This window comes from Bubalus kerabau, chromosome 23, assembly GCF_029407905.1.
Source record: "Bubalus kerabau isolate K-KA32 ecotype Philippines breed swamp buffalo chromosome 23, PCC_UOA_SB_1v2, whole genome shotgun sequence".
Taxonomy (NCBI): domain Eukaryota; kingdom Metazoa; phylum Chordata; class Mammalia; order Artiodactyla; family Bovidae; genus Bubalus; species Bubalus kerabau.
The window spans coordinates 35136637-35163237 of NC_073646.1; the positions used below are offsets into that span (position 1 = coordinate 35136637).

Here is a 26601-nt window from a genome sequence, read left to right on the forward strand (position 1 = left end):
CCTCCTCGCCGAGCTGTGACTCAGGCATTTCTGACTGAGCCTGGAGCTGTGGTTGCACTGAGAGCCAGCCACTGGGTAGGAGCAGTGATTGCAAAAGGGCACAATGAGATTGCAGAGCCAGCCCGGCCTTGGTGACAAGAGGCAGAAATGCACTGCGGGAGTGTCTGGGCCTCTGTTGACTCATCTGTACATACCTGCCAGGTTTCAGTGGTGGAAGGACCAGTCGAGCACCTTTCAAGGGGACTAAATAGGTTGGTGTGGTGGGGGTTCCCAAGAACACCATCTGGGAACTAAGCCAATCGGTGTGTGGGGGGGGTGGGTTCCCCCAAGACCACCGTCTGGCTCAGTGATGCAGCAGGACTCACAGAACTTGGCAAAGCTGCTTTACTCCCAGTCATAGTTGATTACGGCCGAGGGAGACAGCCTGAAAGCAGCAGAGGGAGACGCGAAAGGACAGTCCAGCAGGAGCCGGCAGAAGCTTCCAGGTGTGCTCTGCCCGCGGGCGGGCTGTCCTCCGGGGTAGTCACACCATGTGCTCCACCGGCAGCCACGTGTGGCCACGTGTCTTAGGTGCTGCCAGCCGGCGAGGCCCCCTCTAGCCGTGGCGTCCAGGGTTCTTACTGAGAATCAGTCTTGAAGGCCCGGGGCGCCCCCATGTCTGAGCTCACTGCTTGAGTCTCCAGCGCCCCAGAGGTCCCAGCAGTACGATGTGACTCAGAGCCCCAGGTGTTCCCCTAAGCTGCAGCATTAGCATAAACTGGGTGACCCAAGGTCTCGGGTATGCAGAGACATTCTTATCAGGCGGCACATTCCAAGGGCTCAGAGGTTATTTCCATGGAGCTGTCCAAGGGCCAGTCCCTGAAGACCTGTGGAGCGTGCTGGTTCGGGGCATCCCGGGCCTGCCGGGGAAAGGGAAGCTGCGCCCCGCTGTGTCCTTGTGGGGCTGAAGCAGGCTGGTGTGGGGAACACGTGGTTCCTCCTCAGGTCACCGGAGGCCCGGTCCTGGTTCCAGCCTGTGCCCAGGTGCACCCGGGGCTGAGCAGGCACCACGCGGCCCGCATGCTCGCTCGGTTCTGGTCCCGGGGCTCTGCCTGTTGCTGCAGCCCTTGGGGTGTGCAGCCCAGACCGAAGCCTTCAGGGGGCCCCCCAGCAGGCCCCAGGCAGCCCCTGCTGACTTCTGTCGTTCTTTGTCTGGACAGATTCCTGATGAACATGGCAGATTCCAACATGGATGCCGGCACCACCACGTCTGAGATGGTGGCTGAAGAAGTGTCCCTTTTCAGCACGACGGACATGATCCTGTTTTCTCTCATCGTGGGTGTCATGACATACTGGTTCCTCTTCAGGAAGAAAAAAGAAGAAGTCCCCGAGTTCACCAAGATTCAGACCACGTAAGTGACAACACTCAGGGTCCCCCCCGGAGCACGTCTCTGCTGTCTTCCCGGCAGTGCTCAGGCAGGAGCAAGCCGGCTGAGAGGGGCAGGGCCCCTCGTAGCGTCTTGGGTTTTGCCTGATTGGTGGGCTCTGCTTCTGGTCTAGCTTCATAAGCGCTTCTGTTTGTGCTGCCCCTCACATCGGTCAAGGCCCTTTGATGCCTGTCTCGTATTCAGGCGTCACAGGAACCAGTCAGAGCAGAAGTTGCCGTGTGCCGACAGGCAGCCTGATGCTCTGGCATGCCGGGACCTCAGCACAAGGCTCCCAGTTAATGCCTCACTCCAGGCCCTGACCGTGCCTTTCGTAAACACACGGGCTCACCGAGGCACGCTCCTCAGGGCCAGGGCACAAGGTAACCGGTCCTTTCGGGATTCCCTCGAATCCTTTTCATTGTCGACAAGGAGAGAGTTGCAGTTTGACGCTGCCTTGACATATCCTTATTGCCTAACAGCTGCTCATTTCTCTTTTTATTTTATTTAAAAAATTTATTTATTTTAATTGGAAGATAATTTCCTTTCTCTTTTTAAATGAAGAGAGGAGCCTGGAGCTTAGAGATTGGTTGCGGTCAGGGGTTGGTGACAAAGTAAGAGAAAAGCTATTTTTTCCTCCTCTACCGTCAGTGCTCAGACTGAACGCTCCTTTGAGCAAGCAGTTCTCCAGCTCTCTGGATCCCAGCTGGGTGTGACACTGTCTCCTGAAGTTAGCATCAGCTCCCCCAGGTTACGGGTTAAGCCCCAGAGGCCTGCCCCCTGCCCCCCTCAGACAATGATCAACAAGTCCGAGTGCCAGCAACTACCTGGGTCAGAGGTTCCCATAACCCCCTGCTCGGGTTTGATTAATTCGCTAGAGGGGTTCACAGAACTCAGGAAAACACCTTTCTTACTAGATCACCTGCTTAGTGTGATTTAGTAAGAATAAAAGAAATAGCCAGATGGAAGAGAGGCATAGGGCAAGGTGTGGGGAAGGGGCCCGGGGCTCCCCTGCCTCTCTGGGCTGCCACCTGCCCAATCCTGTGTCGTCAGCAGCTCCAGGACTGTCCAAATCCCATCCTTTTGGGTTTTTGTAGAGGTTTCGTTGTGTGTACATATTGATTAAATCATTGACTGTTGGGCATTAATGCAGCCTCCAGGCCCGCTCCCCTCTCCGGAGGTCACTAACCCTAAACGCAGTGACCCCGCCCTCACAGAGCTCTTGTGGGTGACGTCTGTAACATCAACTAGCTCTAGTCCTGCCACTCGGCAGCTGCTTAGGTGTTTGTGTCCCAAAGTGTTTCGTACCAAGCGCTGCGCTGGACGCTGCAGGTATGCAAGAATGGCCTCTATGTTAAAGAAGCTAACAAGTCAGGACTTGGAAAGGTACTTTAAAAAATGGTTTCTGAAACACTTTCAGCTCAACAGAGTGGGTGGCCTCATCGCTCATGATGGAGGGAGAGGTGAGCAGGCGGGAGACACAGGCTCTGTGGTCTCTACTGAGGCATCCCCTCTTGGAGAGGTCAGAATGGTGTGCTGCAGGAAGGGGGCCACGTTCCAAGACTTCAAGGGCTTTGCCAGCAGAAGGCCAGAGTGGGGCGGGGAGGCTGGCAGGCGAGCGGAGGCCAGCCTGTACCCCTGGAACTGGATAGGTACATTCGTGGTGTGGCAAAGTATTCTTGGTGAAAAGGTATGGCACTCAAGAGGACCAGTGCCTAGGTCCCAGTTTAAAGGGGCCCTGCGTCTGCTCATCTGTAAGATGCAGGCATATCCCAACCCCTACCCCCGAGGGAGGCTATGCCATGAGAGAGCCTGGAGCCGCCATTCTCGCGTTACCAGGGTCCCTGGGCTCACTAGATGGACTTGAAACAGAAGTCCTAGACTTTACAGATTCACAGATTCAAATGGTTTCTCTTTGCCAGAGTGCTGAAACTCTATTTCCCTCTTTATAATCCTAAAATTTTCACCCTCCATGTTTCAGTCCCCTTCTCGTCCCTCATGGTATCACGCTGAATACCTTGTGGCCAGGGTCCTGCGTGTACACTGTAAGAGAAGCTGTTGTCGAGCAGTGGTTAGGGTCTGGGCCGTGATGTTGGTTACAAAGGTTTGAGTCCTGACCCCACCCCACCCTGTATTAGTCTTGTGACATTTGCCCTCACTTAATCTTTTGAAGTTTGTGTCTTCAATTATAAATCGGAGATAACAGTAGAACTGACCTCATAGGGCTGTAAAAATTAACTGACATGCTCCATCATAGAGCTCTTTGCCCAGCTCCTGGTGCTTGAAGAGCCCTCATCATTAATACTATCTCCAGTCTTACAGGAACCTTCCAGAACACCATCATTACCCTGTTTGGCAGAGAAGGAAGCGGAGGTGTTAGTGACTGAGTGTGCCTGAGGTCACCTAACTTACAAGCAGAGCTGTTTTTTTTTTTGAACCTGGATCTACAGACTCCACAGCCCCCAGTTTTCCCCGCTTTGCCAGGCTGCCTCTGTCTCTTAAGATGTGGGTAATATCCCAGTTTAAAGGTGAGAGAGCTGAGACTCAGAGAGGCCGCTTTGCTGATGCGCCTGGGCCACGAAGCTGGCCCCGTGCAAATCCCTCCATGCTGCCCCTGCTCTCTCGTGCTTCCGGTGAGCGCAGGCGGCTCCAGCCACAACGCGGCACCTCCCTCACCGCCAGGCCCGCAGAGAGCCAGCGGTGTGGGGACTGTCTGCAGTCCACGGCTGGATCCAGAGTCCTCACTGATTCCCAGTGGCTTCCAGTTGGTCTTTTAAGGCCTTTTCAGGCCTTCACCACCCAGGATAGTGAGTCCAGACCTTTGGGCATGGATATTTTTTAAAAACCAAGCCAGTGGGAGCGGCTGTGTCTGACAGCAAGCACAGGATGCACGTCCGCAGCCCCCTGACCCCAGACTTCGGGGTGCACGTGATCCCCAAGGAGCCCCCATGTCCGCAGGTGAATCTCCCAGGCGTGCTGGCCTCGGGGGGAGCCCTCATCACAAGGCTGGATTGGGCTTCAGAACCTCAGGTGCCCAGGGAGGGCTTCAAAGAAAGGTCAGTTCTAGAAGGCCTCCGTGGTATTTTTCATAAGCTGTTTATTGAAATGCATAACATGCAGACATAAAAGTACACAGATCTTAAGCACATGGTTTGATCATTTTTCACAAAAGGGGCATAATCATGTAAGAAACTTCCCCCACCAGTCTCACCACCCCCAGGTCGCCCACTCTCCTGACTTCTCGTGACAAGTGTCGTCTGTGTCTCGGGATGTGTAGCGTTTGGCCATTTTTCCTGAGGTTTCTCCACATCATGTGTAGTGATAGTTCTTTCGTTATCATTACATGGCGTTCAGTTGTGGGATAAACCATGATTTATTCACTCCCGTCACGAAGGCCCTTTAGATTGCTTCAAGCCTCAGGCATTGTTACCAGCGGCTCTGCAGGGGACACCTGTACAAGTGGACATGGTTCCCGTGTGGACGTAGCTCTGCTGGGTGTGTGGTGGACGTGGAGGTGGGGTCAGAGGGAAGGCTCACGTGTGCCTCTGTTAGATACAGCCAGTTTCCCAGCCTGCAAGTACCAGCTTCCAGCCCTGCCCCCAGCAGGCAGGGGTCAGTTGCTGCCCATCCTCACCAACACTTACTTTCATCAGTTAAAAAATTGTAGCCTTTCTAGGGAGTTCCCTGGTGGTCCAGTTTTTAGGACCTGTTGCTTTCACTATCAGTGCCTGGGTTTGATCCCTGGTCAGCGAACTAAGGGGTTTCTGGCTTGGATTGTGAAGCATCTGCCTGCAATGCAGGAGACCCAAGTTTGATCCCTGGGTCAGGAAGATCCCCTGGAGAAGGAAATGGCAACCCACTGCAGTATCCTTGGAGAACCCCGTGGACAGAGGAGCCTGGTGGGCTACGGTCCATGGGGTCACAAAGTGTCGACACGCCTGGGCCACTAAACCACCACCACCACCGCCACAGTGAACCAAGACCCCGCAAGCTGCACAGTATGGGCAAAAACAATTTTTTAATGAAAAAAAAAAAAACCAATAAAATTTTAGCCATTCTAATGGGCATGTGGTGGTACCTGTTTTAATCACATTTCAGTGATTTTTCATGTTTACTGGCCACTGACGTATCTTTTGTGAAGGTCATTCAAGACTTTGGCCATTTTTTTCTTGCCAGGTTATTGACCTTCTTCATTTGTCACAGTTCTTCATGTATTCTAGATTCGAGTCCTTTGTTAGATATCTACATATTGTCAGTATCTTTTTGTAACTTGCCTTTTAACTCTTTTAATAGTATCTGTCTTTTTGTGATCAGAAGTTCTTAAACGGGTCCAATTTGTGAACTTTTGGTTGGCCTTCACATTTATGGCTAATGCTCTGGCGTCCAGTTTAAGAAGCCTTATTTTATGGTCATGGAGCTTATCTTTTGTATTTTCTTCTGAAAGCTTCACTCTTGTAGTTTTTATCTTAGATCTGCCATCCAGCTAAAATTGATTGGGTATCAGCCAATTGTCAGGGCCCTTTGAGATTCATTTTTTCCTTTATGGATATCCATGTGTTCTGTTCAGCACCATTTATTACAATAGAAAAGGTCATTCTTTTCTCACTGCACTAAAGTGTCATCACTGGGATGTGAATCGGGGGGCCAGAGAGATGGGGGTGGACTTCTAGACCCCTTGTTCCATTGGTCTGTTTTCTGTCCTCTCCCCGGTACCACACTGTTCTGTTTTCTGTGATTTTATAGTAACTGTTGACTTGGTATCTGGTAGTCCAAGTCCTCCAGCTTTGTTCTTTTAAGATTCTGTTGGCTTTTGGGGGCCCTTGGCATTTCCAAATAACTTTTTTTTTTAAACTTGGCCAAAGCTCAGCTTGTGGGATCTTAGTTCCCCAACCGGGCATCAGACCCGGACCCCAGCAATGAAAGCACAGAGTCCCAACCACTGGACTTGCAGGGACTCGCCTCCATGTAACTTTCAGAGTCAGTTTGTCAATGTCTGCTGCTGCTGCTGCTGCTGCTAAGTCGCTTCAGTCGTGTCCGACTCTGTGCGACCGCATAGACGGCAGCCCACCAGGCCCCTCCGTCCCTGGGATTCTCCAGGCAAGAACACTGGAGTGGGTTGCCATTGCCTTCTCCAATGCATGAAAGTGAAAAGTGAAAGTGAAGTCGCTCAGTCGTGTCCGACTCTTAGCGACCCCATGGACTGCAGCCCACCAGGCTCCTCCGTCCATGGGATTTTCCAGGCAAGAGTACTAACAAATGAAAAAAAAAAAAAAACCTGCTGGGATTGGATGGAATCTCTCAATTAATTGGCATCTTCCAGTATTGAGCTTTGAGCCTTCTAATCCGGAAACATGGTTTTATCCCCCTGGGGAGGTGTTTCGAACAGTTTACGATAGCAATTAAAGACTTGTAATAGAGAGCAGTTACCAGCAGCGCATCCTCATAGTAATAATCCCTCTTTCATCTGCACTCCCTCTTACTCCTCCCCCTTGGCTCAGCTTGTACCTCTGGGCGGAGCGTGTGGGGCCAGGGCAACTCCCAGTGTGGGGGACCCCAGGGTGGGGTCTGGAGCTCAGGGCCCCTCTGTGCCCACATGCACTTTGCTTGCACGTATAATACAGCCCCCTTCCTATTGGGTGGGAATTTGTTTCTTTCCTCCTTCCATGGTGCAGAGATAGTGTCCTGTTCCCATCCCATCCTTTGTCTGGGTCTCCAGCCCAGCCCACGGCCTGTCAAAGTGAAGATACTCAGAGAAAGGCCGTTGACTTAGTAAATTCTAAAATCTGCACGTGTGTCTGCCTCTCAAGCAAACTGGCTCATAGGCTGGGTGTGGCTTACGTTACATTTTTTTTTTTTTTTTTAATTTACAACATTGAAAGCCCTAGCAGTTTCACTTAAAACTCACTTCTATATAACCTTTTTTGAAAAAGGGAGAAAAAAAAAAAGCATCCCAGAGGACTCGGCCAAGCTGTGAGCCCACCGTGACCGTGGCCAGCAGGGGCTGGGGCTGAGCAGGGCCGCCGGTGTCGAGGGGGTCCGCACGGCAGCCTGCGCCCCCAGCCAGCCCCGGCCGTGCTCCCCCTCGGCTCTGCTCACAGCCTTGGGAAGCCCTCACCCCTGCAGCCTGCTCCTCTTGTGGTGCTTTTAGGAGAAACAAAGCTGCTTCTTACAGAATGTTGCAAGCAAACACCGAAGCATGGGGGGAGCCCAGGCCCCCGTCACCATTTCAGCTTGCCGCTCTGGGCCATTCCCCACTCTTGCCAGATTACCTTAAAGCTGGCGTATGATTTCACCATTAGTCCTGTAACTCATATGAATGATGAATAAAGAATCACATGCTTTCATAGGAAACTGGAAATATCTCCTGTGAAACTAGACGGAAACCTGCACTAGCAGAATATTCCAGTTCTCTCACATTCGAGGACTTCCCCTTTCTAAACCTAACACACCACTTCCCTCCCACCCCTTCAAGTCTGCAATACGTGTCAGTATCAGTGGATACTCGGCTGGCATTGTTCATAGTTCCTTGAGTGACCAAGCCATTTTGTTTAAACCTTTTTTTTTTTTTAAAGATTCAGGATCTAAAGCCATACATCACAATTGATTACTCAATCTTCTCAACCTCTCTTTTGGAGGGGTCAGGTCTACATGCAGTAAAAGTCTCCTTTTTTTTTTCTTTTTTTTTTTTTTAATATATTTCATTTATTTTATTTGGTTGCATTGAGTCTTAGTTACAGCGTGTGGGATCTAGTTCCCTGACCAGGGATCGAACCCAGGCCCCCTCCATTGGGAGCACAGAGTCTTAGCCACTGGACCACCCGGGAAACCCCCCAAATTCTCCTTTTTTAAAAAATTATTTTGAATTGGAGGATAGTTGCTTTGCACTATCATGCTGGTTTCTGCCATGCACATTCCCCTTTGTGAAGCGCACAGTTTGATGAGTCCTGACAGGTGTGTGCAGTGGCGTAACCAGTGTTACAGTCTAGATAACCAAGGACATTCCGCACCCAGGAGGCACCCCCACAGGCCCCTTCACAGCTGGCACTCCCCAGCCCCCACCCCTGGCACCTGCTGGTCTTACTTCTGTCCCGCACTTTCGCCGTTTCTGGCAAGTCATGCTCACTGGGGCTGTGGCCTCTCGTGCCTGGCTGCTTCCCCATCACACAGTGACAGATCTCTTTCGGTCCGAAGGCTTCATTCCACCCCTGTGACTCCCTCACAGCATTTTTTGTTGAAGAAACCAGATCATTTGTTTCCCCAAGTTTCCCATGGTCTAGATTTTACTGACTGCATCCCACTGGGGGTTGCTTCTGAAAAGCCACAAAAAAGCTCATTTTCCTCCATGACCTTTGTTTGACGGCTCGCTCTCAGCAGAAGGGCCAGGAAGACTAGGAGTCGAGGCCTCCAGCACCATCTCTGACCATTCTCTGTCTCCCGAGTGCTGTCCTGGTGCTGGCTCTTTGCACACCCAGCTCAGGGCCACCTTTCCTAGACAGGGGTCCTTGGCTCTGACAGTGGAAACGCAAACGGATTTTACAAAGAGCAAAACACGAGGAAAGGCCGTGGAGGGTGGACCGTGCCCGAAACCGCCTGCATCTGTGGTGGACACGGCGAGGACGTGGGCTCAGGACATTCATGCTACCCCTATACTCGGAGCTGGGGGTTTTCTGCTGCCACCTGACCACGAGGGACCGTTCCTGTCCCTTGATGGGATTGGGGAGGTTTTGCCATTCTAGCCAGTGCCCCAAAGCTCAGACGTGGCCTGTCTGGGAAGTGATGCAGGGCCGAGTGTCAGTGGCCCTTCTGACCTCACTGGGCATCCTCTGGGCTCTCGGTGCCAGTGGCTTCATCTCTGGGGGCCAGGGGCCAGGGCGTAGGGACACAGGGCATCCTCAGGGCCTCATGTGCAGGTGGGACGCACGAGGGTGGTACAGTGGACAAGGCTCAGACAGCCTGAGGTGCCACTGGCGGGATGTCAGGAGGGAGGTACCCCCCAGGCTGAGTCTGGAGGCTGAGTAGGAAGCTGGGAGAGGGCCGCGTGTGCTGACGCTGGGACCAGGAGAACAGGGCCTGCTCTGGGGAAGGTGTATCCTGGCAGAGCCTGGGTGTAAGTCACCAAGGGAGTCGGGGGTCGTGAAGGGAGCCGAGATAGGAGAGCTTAGGCTGGGGAGGTACCCGCAGGGTCTTGGGGTTTTTGTCTGACCCTCGTGGGGAGCCAAGGGGAGGGCTGGTGCCAGGGCAGCCCCAAGAACTACGGTTTGCGTCTGGGCCCCACACAGATTGGCGGATGGTCATCAGGAGGTGTCCTGCTGACCAGGGCCCATAGTGTCCACCAGGGGAACATCACTCCCCCCGAGGCTCAGAGTACCCTCAGTGACAGGGAGGAATCCCTGGGAAGGGCAGTGAAGTGTTCACGGGGACCGCCGTGTCCTGTGTCCTGACTGACGGGGTGACCAGGGAGATGCAGCCTTGCTCTGCTGGGGGCGGGTGGGGAGCACACCCTCAGCCTGCCCTGCTGGGGAGTGGGAGGGTGCCTCTGGGCTTTCCTGGAGCTGAAGTTACTGCTTCAGCCCCAAGCTTCACTTCCCTCCAAAGTCAAATGGGGCAGAATCCTTTCCACCTTCCCGGTGGGGGTGGGCGGGGCAATTACCTGAAGTAGAAAAGGAAGTGAACAGGAGCGCTCTGTACGCAGGGGTCCCCCCGTTTCTTGTCTCTGACCCCTGGCCTCCCACACTGCTGCATGCTCCCACCTGCCTCGCCGCTTTCTGCCCATGGCAGTTCCCACTCTGGGCCTGGGTGGTAGAGAAAGCTGCTGTTTCTCAAGCTCCAGGGAGCCACTTTGTTTTCACCCCAGGCAGCTTTTCCCAACCACTAGCCACAAGGTTTCTGCCACGAGGCTCCGGTGCGTCTTCCCCCTTCCACCACCTGCTCTACCATCATCAATGTGACCCAGCTCTCGGCCCTTTTCCTGGCCTGCCGTCCTGGGGCCTGGAGAACTTGTCGCCACCCACAAGGCTCTGAAGGGAGCCACTCAAAAGCAGCTGCCCCACATGTTGCCGGGAGCAAGGGAAAGTCTCAGAAGAAGTCAGTTCCGCTTTGCTGAAAATTAAATTTTACAAACCCTTCTGAGCGTGGCCTGGGACTGGAAACAGAATGAATCACGCCAGCCCTTGTGGTTTGTCTCGGTCCGAGTGACTCAGTGTTCTTGTCCACCCTCCTTTGGGCCGATCCAGTCCCCCCCACCACCCCCACTGTAGTTGACCTCAGAAACCAGAGGCACTTCTGCTCCCAGTTTGGGGGTGGGGAACCTAATTGGAACCGTTTGTACTCTGGAGCCGTGTGGTCTCAGCTCCGCGCCTGGGCCAGCCGTGGCCTCTCCTGATGGCTGTTTACTTGGGTGCCTTCAAAGGGGGGCTCCCCACATGGAACCATCTCAGCCCACCCTGCTGGGCGTTCCCCGCACTGCAGTGAGGGGCCAAGATGTGCTAGTTTCACGGACCCTCTACCCCAGGAGACCGGACCCAGCGTAGTAGGCTCTGTCCCCCGCAGTTCTTTTGTAGGGAGGGAGATGGGAGCCAGATCTAATTTAACGGGAGCCGGCAGCAGGCTCCTTTATAGGGATGCAGCCCTGCCATAGCAACCTGCCCCACCGCCTCCCAGGGTCCAGAGGAGCTTTGTTCAGCCTGCACGACTTCATTTTTTTTTTTTCCTTAAAGTGGAAAAGGGGGAGTCTGTGGGGAGAAAGGGCTTTGCTATAAACAGTTACCAAGGAGACTCCAGCCGGGGCTGGGGAGGTTGCCTCCTTCCCTCGGTCCATACAGGAGGAGGAGGGGTGTGTGCCAGACGCAGGGGCTCATGGGAGGCTCCAGCCGGGAGTCCCGGTTCCTCCCCACTGGGCCCGCCAGATGCGGCTGCTCTCCCAGGCACCGGGGTCAGAGGCAGGCAGGGGCTCTGCGGGGCTCCCAAGAGGACAGAGCGTCCGGGAGGATGTGCGGCGTCCATGGGCCGGGCTGCCCACCTCCAGCGCCAGTAGAGAATGGACGGAACCTGACCTGCTAGCTGCTGGCCCCCTGCACGCTTCCCGGGGTGCAGCATTCTGCCTGGCCCCCGCGGTCCAGAGCAGCTGGGCATGAGAAGCCATGGGGTGCACCTACTCAGCTCATCAGGACGAGCCCATCCTGAGGTCAGTTCCAGACAGCGTCCAGGGAGACGGTGTGGATGCCCACAGGCACCCCCACTGGGGTGTGGAGGGAACTTGCTCCTGGGCAGGGACGTCTGGAGGCACAAGGAGGGCATGGCCTCAAGAGCAGCCCCCGGGGGCTCGCCGGGGCACGGCCACCCTGGCCCCCGCGGTCCTGGTTTGCAGGCTGCATATCTCTGCTTCCTGAAGAAAGGGGTTTAGACCAGAAACCAGAAGGGCCGCAGTCTCGCCCTACCCATCCCTCACCCTGGGAAAGATCGGGTTCCGAGTGCGAATCCCAGTGCACAGCGGTCAGGAGCGGGGAAGCCAGGCAAGGGCACTCAGGGGTGGCCCTGTCAGGGCCTGGCAGCCAGGCATCAGCAGTGGGAGCATGAGGAGCCTGCCCCGTGTCGGGCAGTGACTGGAGGCGTGGACGGAGTCTCCCCCTCCTCCTCGGGTTTCCTGTCCCGCTTGTGGCTCTGTGGGTGTGATCTTTCCCCAGGGGCTGAAGCTAAGGACAGTGCTGGCCTTCAGAAGTGCACGCCTTTCTCAGGAGCACCCTGTTCCTGGGGGTGGGGGGGTCTTAGCACCTTGTGCCTGCCCTCTGACACCCCCAACCAGACCTGCATAGAGGGCCCCCTTTCCCCTTCCTGCCAGCCTGGAACACCCCCTCCATGCAGCTGCATAGGGAGCCTCCCCTCCCTGGCCCTCCTCCCCAGAGCTCATCCCCACCGGCTGCCTGGGCCTCATCCAGGAGCCCCTCAGCTGCCGCGGCTTTCCCTCGCGGGAGCCATTTCCTCCCTGAGACTAGAGCCCAGCTCTTCCTCGAGGCTTTTCCTGTCTCTCTGGGCACAGTGCCTGCTCCTTCTGGAGCCTGTGGCCTGCGGATGCCCCATCAATTTGGTCTTCTCACACCTCACCCTGCTGAAATCACAGAGCCACCCAAACACTTTCCCCTTCCCTCTTTATCCCTAAGAGTTAGACGAGTTCCCGGTGTGGAGCACCCCACTGGGGCGGCTGCAAAGGTGGAGATGCAGGGTTTTCAATCAAGGAGTCCGAGGCTTCGAGAGGCTTGACTTATCTAGTCGGGGGCCTATTTAGTAGAAGAAGCAGGTTTTGACCCTGAACCTCTCTGCTCCTGAGGTGTGGCCCCTCCTCTTCCTCTTTGATTTTCCGAGCCTGGTGACAGGCCCTGGGAAGGTAGGGGCCACCTTATGTAGTCTCATGCCCGCCCCACCTTGGCTGGCCCACATCACCTGGAGGTGGAGGACAGGCAGCCGGGTGCTCAGTGGGTGGTGGGTGTGCCCTAGTCCCTGTCTTCAGTGAGGACTCAAGTCGACTTGGCTGAAGCTTGTATGGAAGCCTCTGTCCTTTGAGAGAGGAGAGCTTTTCCACTGATGTCAGACCCTCAGGTGGGTCGGGGAGCCTCCAAAGGCCTCTGAGGCCACCTCAGCCAACCTCCTGCTGGGCGAGGACTCAGGACCGACCATCCCAGAAGCTGATAAGGCTTCATGTGCCAAGTGCAATCATGCTCATGCTGATTGCAAAGAGATACACAGGCAGCTCCCCCAAGTTGTGACACCCAGCCCTCAGGTTGAGCAAGAACACACTGAAGGGTTTGGACGGAGGCGTGAAGACGCATTGAAGGTGGTAATGGACAGCCTCATGTCAGTGGCAGGGAAAGTGCTCTGGAGAGGAGCTTAGGCCTCGTGTTTTCGGAATAAGCAGGAGTCTATGGGGAAAGGGTTAAAGGAAGGCGCTCTAGGCCAAGGCGGCAGTGGGTCCAAGGGCAGGGAGGAACTAGGAGATGCCCAGCTGGTCATTGTGGCCGATCATTTAGACAGTGGAGGAGGGTGGATTCTGAATCGAAGGGCCCTATTTCTTTCTTTAGAATGGCTTCTCTGGTGTGGGTCTCTCCCAGGGTATGTCTTCAGCCATCCTGATGTCCAGACACAAGGCGGTGGAGTTGACAGGATCCTAGGGACCATCACGGAGGGGTGGCCTCGGGAGGGGGCTGGCAGGCAAGGCCAGGGCAGATCCTGAAGGGACTTGTGTACCTCTGGTCTGTGGATCATGGGAGCCACGGAAGGTTTTAGAGTGCAGCAGTAGCGTGGTCAGAATCTTATGTGGGAGGCTCCTGGTTGCCTTGAGAGGTGGAAATTGGAGGTGAGACAAAGCCATGGGGACCATGGGCTGGTAAGGGCCCAGGGAGTGAACTTGACCTTTCATTCTCATGCTCTCCTGTACCCAGCGGGTCAGCCCTGGTCCCGTGAGGCTTTAGATTTGGGTTTACCAGGTCCGGGAGCCTGGGTCCTCCCTCTTCCAGCCTGGCACTGGACTGGAGGCAGCTAATGGCGTGGGCACCACGGTGTCTCCCATGCCCATCAGACACTTTTATTTTTCAGGACCTCCTCTGTCAAAGACAGAAGCTTCGTGGAGAAGATGAAGAAGACGGTGAGTTCTCTCTCTGTCTGTGTTCGGCCCTGGTGGGCGGGTGGAGATGGCCAGCAGAAGGCCAGCTTCGCTTGACGGGAGGAGAGAGGGCAGGTGGGAACGGACTCCGCTCCCACGCGTGTACATTCCAGTCTAACCAGAGCCTTGAGGTTGCTCTGCCGTTGCCGGGACAGTTTACTCTGTTTGTTGAATGTTTACTTCTTGAACAAACCAAACTCTAGGAACAGACCCTCCCTCTGTCTCAGATGCCGCCCGGCTCCTTCCTCCCAGACCAGGCTGTGTCCACAAGCAGATGTCCACCTCACATGGCTGTGGTCCTAGCGCAGCTACAGTTCTCGCTCTTTGTTTTTGTTTATTTAAGTATCAAATTTTATGACACAGTACTTCATACATGTGGTTAAATCCAAAACACAAACTATTCAGGTGGAAAGCTCCTCTCCTGTCTCTGTCACCCATCACTGTTCTGAAAACTTCTTTCTGTGCGTGTAATGAAAACAAATAAACTTTTATTTTTAATTTTTAAACACAAAAAGTGGCATATTACATACACTGCTATAGACCTTTTTTTTCTCTCACTTAATGTCTTGGAGATTGCCTCACAGCAATTCAGAGATCCCTCCCTCATCCTTTGTTATAATTGCATATTGATTCCACTCGTGGCCACAAGTACTGTAATTTCCTTCAACACTGCCTTGTTGACGGGCGTTTGGAATATTGCTTATCTTTAGCTCTTCCTTTGTGACTTCCCTTGTGCTTCCCTTGTGGCTCAGCTGGTAAAGAATCCACCCGCAATGCGGGAGACTTGGTTCAATCCCTGGGTTGGGAAGATCCCCTGGAGAAGGGAAAGGCTACCCTCTCCAGTATTTGGGCCTGGAGAATTCCATGGACGGTATAGTCCATGGGGTCACCAAGAGTCGGACACGACAGAATGACTTTCATTTAGCTCTTACAGAGAGAGCCACTGTGACCATGTAGATCAGTTTGCATATTTGCAAATACAGTACAGTCCCGGATGTGGAATTGTTGAATCAAAAGGTACACGTGTTTGTGATAGAAGCTGCCACATTGCACCCCACCCCACAGGGTTCACACCAGGGCAGTCACTAGCAGGTGTGAGAAAGTCTGTTCCCCCACAGCTTTGCCAACAGAGTCCACTACCAGAGTTTGGGGTGTTGCCCATTTTCTAGGTTAAAAAAAAGATTTATCTCTGTAGTTCTAATTTGCATTTTTTCTATGAATTAAAGCAAATTCTCATGTTATGGGATGGCTTTTCTTTTTTCTTTTTTAATTCTCTGTTCAGCTCCTTTGCCCACTTTTCTGTTGGGTTTGATCTTTCTCAAGAAATTCCTTAAAATTATTAGGGAAGTTAACGCCTTGTCTGTGATACGACTTAAAAATATTTTTCCCAGTTGATAGTTTGTGTGTCAAAACTCAGCTTATTGTGTGTTTGTTTTAAAAATTCCATCGTCCTTTTTACTTTTCTTTCTATGACTACTGGACTTTGAGTCATCGTGTGAAAGGCTTCCCCACTCTAAAGAGATAAAACAGTTCTTCCATGTTTTCTCTTGTATCTTTATGATTTCTGTTTTCCATATTTAAAATTCAATCTGTTGGGAATTTATCCTGGTGTAAGATGTAGGGTTTGGGTCCAACATGTTTTTACTCAGCTGTCTAAATTCCATGTAATGAAGTCCATCTTTTCCCCGCTAGTTTGGTCATAAATTTAATTTTCATTGGTATTTGAGTCTATTTGTACATTTTCCTATTCTGATGCTTTGATCCAGCTGTCTGTATATAAACAATATCATACTGTTAATTATTATAACTTGTTTTAACATCTGTAGCACTAAGCACTTCCTCCCTCTCCCCATCACTCTTATTTTTCACTTTTCCTAGCTTTTACTTCATGTATATTCACTTATTTTGGATAACAGTTTTATTGGGATTTAATTCATATCCCATACAGTTCTCCAATTTAAAGCTTACACACCAGGGGTTTTTTAGTGTATTCTCAGTTGCGCAAACCATCACCACAGTCAATTTCGGAACATTTTCATCTTACCCAAAAGAAACACTGTACTATTAGCAGTCGCTCGGGTTTCCCCACCCTGAGCCCTAGGCGACGTTCATGCGCTGTCTCTGCAGAGCTGCCTGTGCTGGGGCTTTCACGTGATGGAGGCACTGCGTTCCTGGCCCTCGGTGGCCTCTTCCACTGAGCAGTGTCTTCAGGGGTCGCCTGCGCAGCCGCAAGTGCCAGCACTTCTTTCCTTTCTGCTGCCAAATATGTTCCAGCAATGGGTTCATACTTACTTTTCTACAAGATTTTTAGGATCATGTTGATGAAAAAAAGAGCTGTTGCCGTTTTTATTAGGATCGCGTTATTTCTGTATCGTGGGTGGAGGCCCAGCATCCTGCTGTCGAATCTCTGTGAGAAGCAGAGGTCTTTCCGTTCGGCGGGGCCCTCCGTCACTCAGTTGTTGATGTTGCTGTTCAGTCGCTAAGTCATACCTGACTCGTCTGCGACCCCCTGGACTGTAGCCCAGCAGGCTGTCTGTCCATGGGATTTCCCAGGCAAGAATACTGGAGTGGGTAGAAATTCCCTTCTCCAGGGGATCCTCCCAACCCAGGGATCACAGCTGAGCCTCCTGCAGCTTCTGCATTGGCAGGCGGATTCTTTGCCACTGAGCCGCCTGGGAAGCCCCTTGTCACTCGGTGGCTTCTTACATGTTTCTTGTTTGGCTTATTTCTAGGTTCTTTATATATTTTGATGCTACCATAACTACCATAACTACTGTTTTATATCATGTTTACCTTCCTTTCCTTGATATCATAAGCATCATTTTAAAATACATTTTTAAATGATTTTGAAATGATTTGTAAGAAAATTCAGGAAATGAAAAAGGTATGAGAACACTTCACAGCAGTCGTAACCCCTGCGTTTTATTTTTGTGACCTGCACCTGTCAGTCAGGGCTCGATGCCAGACCAGAGACCCCTCTAGGCAGTTTGGCCGCTGGAAGGCCTGCTGCTGAGGTCTGCAGAAAGGGACCGACCGGAAGGTGGCCTGTGCCTCGCTTCCACCTTCTGGACCTTGCAGAGCGCACCCATTGGCTGGGCCAGTTTGCTACATCCCTGCCTTTGGGGAGTCTGGGGGATGGGTTGGGGCTTTTCCAGAGCTGCTGCGGAGGGCGCCGTGGGAGGAGGGCGGAGTCAGAGCCTGTGGGCCAGTCTAGATGGGGTACCTCCCCCCGCTGTCTAGGTTTTTATAAAGCATGTGTGATTACTTTTGCAAACATCCAGGAAAACTCACCCATATTTTCCCACTTAGAGACTCTTGGTATATTTCATGCTGTTCTTTTTCCTTTCTGCATGAATGTGTATAAACTGTGCACACACATGTCGGATGGATATGTAACAAAATTGGATTATGCTATACATAGTCTTTGGTCACTATAAGTTTATTTTTTCTTGTTTTTTACTGAACGTTATTTCTGCTATTTTCAAGTGTTATTTAAAGATCTGTCCACAGTGTGACTTTGAGCAGCTGTGTGTGTTGGATTACCTTGGTGGCTTCAGCTGGAGCCGGCTGGGTGGCCTCTGACCCCACCCGCCGCAGTGGCTGTGGTAGTGAGATGCTGGTCCAAGGTGACTTAGAAAGGACCTGAAGGAGGAAAGAAAGAGGGTGTCCTTAGGGACCTGCCTGCCCCTGTGGTCACCTTGAGTCTCCGGTGAAGCCTGTGGCTCTTGGCCCCTCACTGACCCCGTGTGTCTGGCCATCCCTAGGGCAGGAACATCATCGTGTTCTACGGCTCCCAGACGGGGACTGCTGAGGAGTTTGCCAACCGCCTGTCCAAGGACGCCCACCGCTATGGGATGCGGGGCATGGCAGCTGACCCCGAGGAGTATGACCTGGTGAGTGGCCGCCACGCCCCGGCCCCTTCCTCCCGCACAGTGCGGTCCAGGGTGTTAAGGCAGGCGTATCTGGATCGTGGAGACACGAAGGCAGAGTTAGGCAAAGGGACAGGCGGGATTGGGCACCTCTTGTCATTTGTCCCAGCAGCCAGGCGGCCTCCGGACATAAAGAACCCCTGGCGCAGGTGTGTGCCATGTGCGCTGCCTGCCCGGCTTTCCACGCTGCAGGCTCTATGAGCGCTGGGCAGGTGCCCACAGAAGGGACCCGGGCACCTCGTGCATTGGGTGCGGCTTAAAAGATGACAGGGTCTCAGCAGGTCAGGAGAGGAACTGTCTCTCGTGTTCCCTCAACCCCCCTCTCCTGGACTGCAGTGTCAGGGGAGCCGGACTCAGGAGCCGGGGGGGCGGGTTCTGGACTCTAACCCTGCTCCCCCGACTGCCTGGGGGACCTGGCCCAGCCCCTCACTGGGGGGCCTCGTCTACAGGGAAGGGATGAGGGTATTGGACGAGCCATCTCTAGGAACCCTGCAGCTCAGCTTTGCATGGAGGCTGTAAACTCATGTGTCTGGGCTTGGGGAGGGCCCAGGAGAGCCCGGGGATTGAGGGGAAAGCCCCCATTTGGGGCTATAGGATCCCCCCTCCCCCATCTCCTCCTTCAGCTGTCCTCGGCATGTGGCTCCTTTGGACCCACACAGCGCTGTCTGCAGGACTCAGTCCCCACCTCCTGGCCCCAGCCACACCCAGCCTGTCTCTGAGGCCGTGGGGGCCAACTCACCCTGCTCACGCTCCTCCCAGCACTGGCTCCTTCCCCGGTCATAGCTCTCCAGACTGCAGGAAACATCCAGCAGTCTGCTCACTGGGATGGCCAGGCCAGCGGCCCCAGGGGACACGGTGGGCAGAGAAGAGGGAGTGGTCCTTAGGCCCCAGGAGAGGCGGGGCTGATAAAGCAGCTAGTCTTGGGAAGACACCCCAGGGAGCGCCTTCCTGTTCTCCCCGCAGGGTCATTGCCAGTCATCACGTGGGCTCCAACGTGATGAATGAACTTCTCCTGAGAAGCCCTGTCTTCTGAGTGCCAGCTGCTTCCCACCTGTGCCCCTCCTTCACCCTAACCAAACCAGCCCCCGTCTACTCCACACACACGCCCCCTTTGGTCTTGGGGATGGCACCACTATCCCTCTGTCTTAGGACCTGGGTTTCGAGTTGACAGACAGTTGGTTAGGAATCACATGAACTCAGGCCCCCCGGGACTCCATAGGGTGCTGAGGTGCCCCAGAGGTGGCAACGTGTTCCACTTGCCCACTCTTGGCCCGGAACCCAGCTGCTGCTATCCACACCCAGGGCCTCACCGTGCTCTTCTGGGCCTGCTGTCTCTTCACTCTTGAGATGCACTCCGTCCACCTGAGCCCAGGACTCACCCGTCTGCACTTGGGAGCCAGCTTAGTCATGGTCACTTGGCCTGGCCCTGCCTTTGTCCCCCCAGGCCGACCTGAGCAGCCTACCAGAGATTGAGAAAGCCCTGGCCGTGTTCTGCATGGCCACCTACGGCGAGGGAGACCCCACCGACAATGCCCAGGACTTCTACGACTGGCTCCAGGAGACGGACGTGGACCTCTCTGGGGTCAAGTACGCGGTGAGTCACCCGTGTGGGCTCGTGCGACCTCCAGAAGCTCGTGTCCAAGAGGACACCTCCAGTTCTCACCTCGATCTGCAGAGCCCGGACTTGGCAGGGAACTTGTAGGCGGGAATCCCGGGAAGGGCTCACACGGTGACCCTCTTCCGCCCAGCCCGGCACTAAGAGCCCCCTTCCCGTGTCCCAGCCCCACCGTGCCCAGGGGCATTAGCTTCTAGAGACAAAAGGCAAGAAAGGAGGAGTGGGCTGACCAGGATTCGGCCGGGCAAGGGATCGGGTGGGGTGAACACCCTGCAGCTGGCAGGGTCCAGGCCAAGGTGGTCATGGGGGAGCCTGAGCTGTGGGTCCATGAAACAAATCCGCTCCGGGGCCTCCCCGTACAAGGTGTCTGGCCGGACCCGCTGACCCTGGCCCCTCATCCACACAGGTGTTTGCCCTTGGGAACAAGACATACGAGCATTTCAACGCCATGGGCAAGTACGTGGACAAGCGGCTGGAACAGCTCGGGGCCCAGCGAATCTTTGATCTGGGGCTGGGCGACGATGACGGGAAGTGAGTGCCCCCCACCCCGAACCCTACCCTCAACCCCCATCCAGGCTGTCAAGTGTCAGGAGCCCCAGATTCAGGCTGGCCGGGGCCCAGGAGGGCAGGGCAGAGCCTTAGTGTCTGCACATCCCTGTGACCTGCCTCACCATGGGGAGGGAAGGCCAGCCCCCAGCACCAGGCCCGCCTTCTTTGCTTGTCCACACCCTCCCAGCTCACCCAGCTCAGACAGGGCTGCCCGTGGTTGCTACAGAACCTCTGGACGCTTCCTGCTGCCCTGGGTTACATCACTGGGCGGGCTGGTGTGAAATGAACCCTTGAGCTTGGAGGGTAGCCAGGGGACAGAGGGTCTAAGCCTGGCCTGGCAGCCCCATCTGGCCCCGGGTTCACCCCCTCTGGTCCACAGCCTGGAGGAGGACTTCATCACGTGGCGAGAGCAGTTCTGGCCGGCCGTGTGCGAGCACTTCGGGGTGGAAGCCACCGGAGAGGAGTCCAGGTGAGCGCGTGCAGCTGGGGCTGTGGGTGGGGAACCGGCCCAGTGGGCGCAGTGGGGCTGGGGGAGGCTCAGTCGGGGTATGGAAGGGGCCCCACAGGCAAGGGTCAGGGTGGGCTTCCCGGCCTCCTCAGGCCTACTGGCCCGGCTGCCCCACCTCTCCTGCCTGCCCCACACTCACACATCTCCTTCCTCGTGGGTCACGCCTGGCCCCGCATCCCTCAGGCGTGCCCCATGGTCTCACAGCCTCACTCCCTCCTGGGGACCCTTCCAGCCCTCAGCTTCACCCTGGGTCTCCCCCTTCCAGCATTCGCCAGTACGAACTCATGGTCCACACAGACATGGACATGGCCAAGGTGTACACGGGCGAGATGGGCCGCCTGAAGAGCTATGAGAACCAGAAACCGTGAGTCGAGAGCGTGGCTGGGGCCCAGACGGCTGGCCATCTTGTATGTCTCCATAAGGCCTTTCCTGCCGGGCCCCGTCCCATGGACTTCCTCATTCCCTCCATTGGGAAAGGGCCTGACCAGGGCCACACACATGTCCATATCCGCCCCAGAGGAGGGCACAAGGCCCGGAGCAGAGAGATGGGAGGCTGCTCTGAGCCCAGGGCCCTGGGGACCCCTCCCCTCTTGGTGGTCCTTTGGTCCAGAGCGTGGCCTCGGGGAGACTGGCACCTGCTCAGTTTGTACTTCATTTGCCTGTTAAATATCCGGGGGGGTGGTGACCATCACTTTCTGGACCAGGACGTAGCAAGTTAGCTCTGATTCTAGGCTGAACCTTGGCCAAAGGGCTCATTTCCTTCAAATCTGCCTCCATATTTGGACTTTTTTGTCCTAAGTGCTCCTCTCTGGGGCGCCTTACTTGCACCTGGGCCCCACCCAGACACCTTGAGCCGCTCAAGAAGGTCCTCCTTGACCCTCCAGCAGCCCCACTCTAGACAGCCACTGCGGTTGCGGCCGACAGCCCATTTCAGTGACTTCCCGGTGGGAAAGCCTGTCTTGTGCAGCCCTGGGCAGTCACTCAGGACCCAGGCCCTTCCTCCGTCTTACGGAACCACCTTCTTGGGCCAGGCCCTCCTGTGCTCTGCCCACCAGTGGGTACCAGGTGCGGAGGGTCCCCCAGGTTTCAGACCAGCCTCAGTTTCTGTGTCTGCAGACGGGGACGCTGATAACCCAGCTCTGCCCTTGCAGGTGCCGGGAGCACCACTTTGGCGGGGACTGGGAAAGCCCTTTACCTCATTGGAGAGGTTTTCTCATGACCCAGGAGGCTGGCTTTGAGGCTCCCCGCGTGCTGTGTGGTCGGGAGGGTCCGTGTGGGTGTAGAGATCCAGACCAGAGGCCTGGCCAGTCATTGCACTGCTCACCCCCCAGCCCCTTCGACGCCAAGAACCCGTTCCTGGCTGTAGTCACCACCAACCGGAAGCTGAACCAGGGAACCGAGCGACACCTCATGCACCTGGAATTAGACATCTCAGACTCCAAAATCAGGTACCAGCTGCCGCCACGCCCCTCCCCAAAGCTTTCACCCAGGCCTCCTGTTCCCGCACAGAGCTGCCCTCCACCCTCCCCCTGAGCCTCGCATCACCCCCAGGTATGAGTCTGGGGACCATGTGGCTGTTTATCCGGCTAATGACTCTGCCCTGGTGAACCAGCTTGGCGAGATCCTGGGTGCCGACCTGGACGTCATCATGTCCCTGAACAACCTTGATGGTGAGTCCTGGGTCCCAGGCCTCCCCCCTACCTGGGCCTGAGGGCGCTGGTGGGAATAGGCCCCCTGACAAGGCCCAGAGGTTGAGTTTCTGCTTAGACCTAAAGCCTGGTATCCTGGAAGCCCTCATACCCAAGACCCGAGGGGCAAGTTGCAGAGCAAACCGGGAGGCAGGGGGAGAAGGCAGCTGTAGGGTCTGGCAGGCTCCCTTATGGGGCTCCTCATCCCCTCGCTGCCATACCCCCTGGAGGGAATGGGGCCCGAAGACAGAGCCAGGCCCAGCTGTCCATGCAGCCCCATGTCCCGTGGGGAAGAGCGCCACAGTCGGCCACCGCAGGCCCCTCCAGCTCCAGGGTCTCCTCACCTGTGCACAGGGGTCCGAGGCAGCAATCCTGACAGCCTCTAGGTGCACTGAGGGTGCTCACCCTGCACCCCCGGCCCGAGCCTCTGACTGTGACCCCCCAGCGCCCCGCACCGCCCACCAACCTGGGGCCCCCCTCGGCCTGGCCCTGTCCCACTCGCCCACCTGTGTCCTTGGTGACCCGAGCCTGGGCTGCTCCTCCTCACCTCTCAAGGCTCCAGAGTCGGCCTTGAGAGGACAGGAAAGGGGGCTGGTCTGCAGCGGAATTCCTCTTGCTGGCAGGGGACCTGCTGGCCCGTGGGCCATGGACTGGTCTTCTTCCTCTCACTGGTGGGGGCGGGGGAGGCCTTGTGCCGTCTGAAGCAGCACCTTTCTGGCGGTGGGGGTGTTGTCGGGGCTCACCCTCTCCCAGGAGTGCCTGAGCCTCCGTGGTGGGGGCCCTTCTCTGCCAGGGGCTGCTCTGAGAGGGGGCTGCAGAGGCTCAGAACGCGAGGCAGAAGTGGGACTTCAGAGGGTGCGCCCACACCTGCCCCGTGGTGTGAGGCCTGAGCCCCCGTTCCTGAGCCCACACAAGAGGGTGCCTGGGTGCGGGGAACACCTGCTGCTTGATGTGGGTGCTGGGTACACAATGGCGTTCAGTTCGCGAAAATCCATCAAGCTCTGCTCATGTGACTTGTACACCGTATGTAGGTCGTGCTTCAGTAAGGAGTTCAACCCTTCCCCCAAAGCTAGGCCCTCAGCCCTCAAGGCTGAGCCGTCCTGGGCCAGGCCCTCTCCTCTCTGGGTGGCTTGGCAGCCTTGTGCTTCTCTGGGGCTCGCTGGTGCACAGGAGTCAACGCCCCTGCGGTTGTGCCTCTAGGAGGTGGAGTCACCCCTGGGTCCAGCCCTGCTCTGGCCTGGCCGTGGGGAGGCGTCAGTAAAGCCGGCCTGTTGACTGTGGCAGTGAAAGCCCCTCGGCAAGGGCTGGCGGAGCGCCTGAGTGTACAAGATGCCACCCCAAAAGTTTGGCATGTGGGTGTGGCGTGCACCAGCTTCTGCTTGTGTCCAAGAATAAAACCTGAGCTGGAGGGGGCCTGTCATCACAGCCGAAGGCCCGGTATTGGCATCTCACCATCAAAGTCTGGAGCCCCCACGGTGGATCAGGTCCAGCCCGCAGGCAGGCAGGCCCCACCGGGGGGCTCCCCCTTGGCCACCCTCTCTGAGCAGTGACCGTCCTGGATGGGGACAGTGACAGGCAGCCCCCAGCAGCGTCCTGCCTCTGATGAGACTGGCTGTCCAGCAGCCAGGCGCCTCAGGCCTTGCCCCAAACCCAAGGAAGACCCCAAGAGAGCTGGCCTTGGTTCCCGCCCACTGAGCCTTGGCCCACCCCTTCCCTGTAGCACCCCACCAGCCCTGGGGTGGCCCCTCACCCCGAACCCTGCTGCGCTCTCCTTGCAGAGGAGTCCAACAAGAAGCACCCCTTCCCCTGCCCCACCTCCTACCGCACGGCCCTCACCTACTACCTGGACATCACCAACCCGCCACGCACCAACGTGCTCTACGAGCTGGCGCAGTACGCCTCGGAGCCCGCCGAGCACGAGCAGCTGCGCAAGATGGCCTCCTCGTCGGGCGAGGGCAAGGTGGGCCTGCCCCCGGTGCCCAAGCACCCAGAGTGCCAGCCCCCCGGCCCGGCCATCCCCCAAGCTGCCCGGGCCCCTGGGCCGCTCGCCGTCTTACCCATGTTTGTGTCCCCAGGAGCTATACCTGAGGTGGGTGCTGGAGGCTCGGCGGCACATCCTGGCCATCCTGCAGGACTACCCGTCCCTGCGGCCCCCCATCGACCACCTGTGCGAGCTGCTGCCTCGTCTCCAGGCCCGCTACTACTCCATCGCCTCGTCCTCCAAGGTGGGGGCTCCGGGCCCACCCCCGTAGAGTAGACAATGTTGGCTCCTCAGAGAGCCCCAGGTCTCTGGGCCACAGCCCCAGCCCTGCCCCACGTCCACGGGCACTTTGCTCAAGACTGCTGGGCTGTGTATCCAGAAGGCTGGACCGTAAGATCGCACCCTGCCCTCCAGCCCTGGTGCCAAGAGCCAGTCAGGCTGGCCGCCAGGAAGGGGCCCTGAGCAGGGACCCCGTGACGGGGTGGGTGGCAGGAGGGAAGGACCCCGGGCACCGCCACGCTCACCCCTGCACACCCCCAGGTCCACCCCAACTCCGTGCACATCTGTGCCGTGGCCGTGGAGTACGAAACCAAGACGGGCCGCATCAACAAGGGCGTGGCCACCAGCTGGTTGCGGGCCAAGGAGCCAGCCGGGGAGAACGGCGGCCGGGCCCTGGTGCCCATGTACGTGCGCAAGTCCCAGTTCCGCTTGCCCTTCAAGGCCACCACGCCCGTCATCATGGTGGGCCCCGGCACCGGGGTTGCCCCCTTCATAGGCTTCATCCAGGAGCGGGCGTGGCTGAGGCAGCAGGGTGAGTGTGTGGCCCGGGCGGGCTCCGGGCAGGGGGCCGGGCCTGGGTCCCTCGCTCACCCGGCCACCCTCGCCCCAGGCAAGGAGGTGGGCGAGACGCTGCTCTACTACGGCTGCCGGCGCTCTGACGAGGACTACCTGTACCGCGAGGAGCTGGCCGGCTTCCACAAGGACGGCGCCCTCACCCAGCTCAACGTGGCCTTCTCTCGGGAGCAGCCCCAGAAGGTGAGGCCGGGGCCAGGCCTGGGGTGGGGGGGTGCAGGGGGCGACCGGCCTCCCTCACAGGCACCCCCACCCCTAGGTCTACGTGCAGCACTTACTCAAGAAGGACAAGGAGCACCTGTGGAAACTCATCCACGAGGGGGGCGCCCACATCTACGTGTGTGGGTGAGTGGGGGGGTGAGGGGGGCAGGAGGGGTGAGTGGGGTAGAGGGAGTGAGTGGGGCAGATCGGGGGGGGGAGTGGGGTGGATGGGGGGTGAGGGGAGCAGAGGAGGAGGTGGGGGAGCAGGAGGGGTGAGTGGGGCAGAGGGGGTGAGTGGGGGGGATGAGGGGGGCAGGGGGTGAGGGGGCAGAGAAGGGGGTGATGGGGGCAGGGGAGTGAGGGGGGCAGGAGGGGGTGGGGGGCAGAGACGGGGTGAGGGAGGCAGGGGGGTGAGGAGGGCAGAGGAGGGGTGAGGGGGGCAGAGATGGGGGTGAGGGGGGAGTGGGGGGTGTGAGTGGGGCGGGGCGTGGGTGGAGCAGACGAGGGGTGGTGCATGCAGCAGAGGCCGGGGTGGGGGGCTGGCCTGCCTGTGGAGGGCCCTCCCCCAGTGCCGCCTCCCTTCTGTGCGCAGGGACGCTCGGAACATGGCGAGGGATGTGCAGAACACCTTCTACGACATCGTGGCCGAGCAGGGGGCCATGGAGCACGCCCAGGCTGTGGACTACGTCAAGAAACTGATGACCAAGGGCCGCTACTCCCTGGACGTGTGGAGCTAGGCCGCCCCCCTGCTCCGCCGCTCACGCCCTACAGACTTTTCTCCCCATCATGTAATCTCGCACCTCACTCCCTTCTGCTGGGTCTCCTGGGTGGCTCTGCTGGGTGCGGCCCCAGAGGCAGGCCCAGGACAGAGGCTGCTCCCAGCCCAAGCCGTGCCCTCCAGTCAGCCCAGGGGGTGCGGCCGAGGGTCACAGGCCGAGGCGTGTGAGCGCCTCGGGACCCTCAGCGGCTGAACACAGGGGTCCGCCTCTCAGCGGATGAGGCCTGGCCCCTCCCTGTGATTTTCGATGAGTGTAAATAATTTTAAATAATCTCTGGCCCTTGGAATAAAGTTCTGTTTTCTGTATTTGCCTGGCAGTGCTTGCACAGATCTGAGGCCTCCACCTGGGTCTCCTTAGCTCAGACCCCAGAGACACCTCGGGGGCCCCCAGGTCCCGAGCGATGGCGGCACAGGCCCTCCAAGCCCGTCTCACCCACAGGAGCAC

The 26601-nt window shown here is 56.7% G+C and overlaps 1 protein-coding gene across 4 annotated transcripts in view; it reads left to right on the top strand.

Moving 5' to 3' along the window:
* The window catches only part of LOC129637245 (NADPH--cytochrome P450 reductase), a 53313-nt gene extending 26851 nt beyond the window's left edge, over nt 1–26462 (top strand). For all 4 annotated transcript variants that reach the window (XM_055561217.1, XM_055561215.1, XM_055561218.1 and 1 more), the window contains exons 2-16: nt 1200–1391; nt 13989–14037; nt 17820–17948; nt 19429–19578; nt 20006–20130; nt 20528–20617; nt 20922–21020; nt 21988–22104; nt 22208–22326; nt 24123–24304; nt 24420–24569; nt 24866–25136; nt 25215–25360; nt 25437–25522; nt 25971–26462. In XM_055561217.1, coding sequence (XP_055417192.1) covers nt 1207–1391; nt 13989–14037; nt 17820–17948; nt 19429–19578; nt 20006–20130; nt 20528–20617; nt 20922–21020; nt 21988–22104; nt 22208–22326; nt 24123–24304; nt 24420–24569; nt 24866–25136; nt 25215–25360; nt 25437–25522; nt 25971–26115 — 2043 coding nt within the window. In that variant the 5' untranslated portion in view covers nt 1200–1206 and the 3' untranslated portion in view covers nt 26116–26462. The remainder of the gene's footprint in view (nt 1–1199; nt 1392–13988; nt 14038–17819; nt 17949–19428; nt 19579–20005; nt 20131–20527; nt 20618–20921; nt 21021–21987; nt 22105–22207; nt 22327–24122; nt 24305–24419; nt 24570–24865; nt 25137–25214; nt 25361–25436; nt 25523–25970) is intronic.
* Nucleotides 26463–26601: the final 139 nt, after the last annotated feature.